This window comes from Diaphorina citri, unplaced genomic scaffold (assembly GCF_000475195.1).
Source record: "Diaphorina citri unplaced genomic scaffold, Diaci psyllid genome assembly version 1.1 scaffold15355, whole genome shotgun sequence".
In the NCBI taxonomy this organism is placed as follows: domain Eukaryota; kingdom Metazoa; phylum Arthropoda; class Insecta; order Hemiptera; family Psyllidae; genus Diaphorina; species Diaphorina citri.
In genome coordinates this window covers 1-1,173 of record NW_007392718.1, presented here as the reverse complement: position 1 = coordinate 1,173, position 1,173 = coordinate 1, and the positions used below count along the sequence as shown (strand labels likewise).

The 1,173-nt window shown below is 40.5% G+C and overlaps 1 protein-coding gene across 1 annotated transcript; it reads left to right on the top strand.

Moving 5' to 3' along the window:
• Positions 1-51: 51 nt before the first annotated feature.
• Positions 52-1,169, top strand: LOC103523105 (60S ribosomal export protein NMD3-like; the record flags this gene model as incomplete). Its single annotated transcript, XM_008488175.2, has 1 exon — positions 52-1,169. A coding segment is annotated over exon 1 (907 nt), but the record flags the coding sequence as incomplete, so codon positions are not given.
• Between the last annotated feature and the right edge of the window lie 4 nt (positions 1,170-1,173).

Below are 1,173 nucleotides of genomic sequence, written 5' to 3'. Positions count from 1 at the left end.
AAGAAGAAAGAAGAAGAAGAAGACAGTGAATAATATGCTAGATACCTAATACTTGATTGTTTACCCTTGCAGATATTTACAACCACCCAATGAATGGATTACTTGTGCCCTGGAGTCCAGAGAGCTGCTTCAGCTTTGTCTGAATAAGTTGAAAGGTCTAAATCGCGTAAAGCTGGTAGATGCAGGATTTGTATGGACAGAACCACATTCCAAGCGTATCAAAGTGAAGCTGACTGTTCATGCTGAAGTACTAGGAGGTACCATGTTACAGCAAGTGTTTGTAGTGGAATATGTAGTGGCACATCAGATGTGTGATGATTGTCACCGTACTGAAGCTCAAAACTTCTGGCGTGCTTCAGTTCAAGTCAGGCAGAAATCAGAAAACAAAAAGACAATGTTCTATCTGGAACAATTAATTTTGAAACACAAGGCGCATGAGCGCACGTTGGGTATCAAACCAAATCATGGTGGCTTAGATTTCTTCTATGCTACTGAGTCTCATGCTCGGAAAATGGTGGATTTCTTGACAACTGTACTACCTGTCAAGTATCAACATTCTAAGAAGTTGTTATCTCATGACATCCATAGTAACATTCACAACTACAAGTTTACATTCAGTGTAGAAATTGTGCCTCTGTCTAAAGACAGTATTGTTTGTTTGCCCAAGAAACTAACCCAGCACTTGGGTAACATTAGTCCACTCTGTCTGGTTAGTCGTGTTACAAGTGCTATACATCTGATTGATCCTACCTCCGCCCAGATAGCTGAGATCAATGGATTATTGTACTGGAGAACCCCATTTGAAGCTATCCTAAACCCACGTCAACTCATGGAGTATGTTGTCATGGATATTGAAATCTTAAGAGAAAACGAGAAGAAATCATTCCCTGGACAAGGAACTATTTCTCACAAGCACGTGGTAGCCGATGTATGGGTGGTGAAAGCTAGTGAACTTGGTATCAATGAGAATACAATTCATACACGTACACATCTTGGACATTTGTTGAAGGTTGGAGATTCTGCACTGGGATACAATGTATGTGATAGCAATGTTAACAACAAAGCATTTGAAAGCTTGAAATCAGAATCAATCCCTGATGTTCTTCTGGTGAAGAAGTTCTACCCCAACAGAAGGAAGCATCGTAACTGGAAGCTGAAGCATCTGGCAGATGA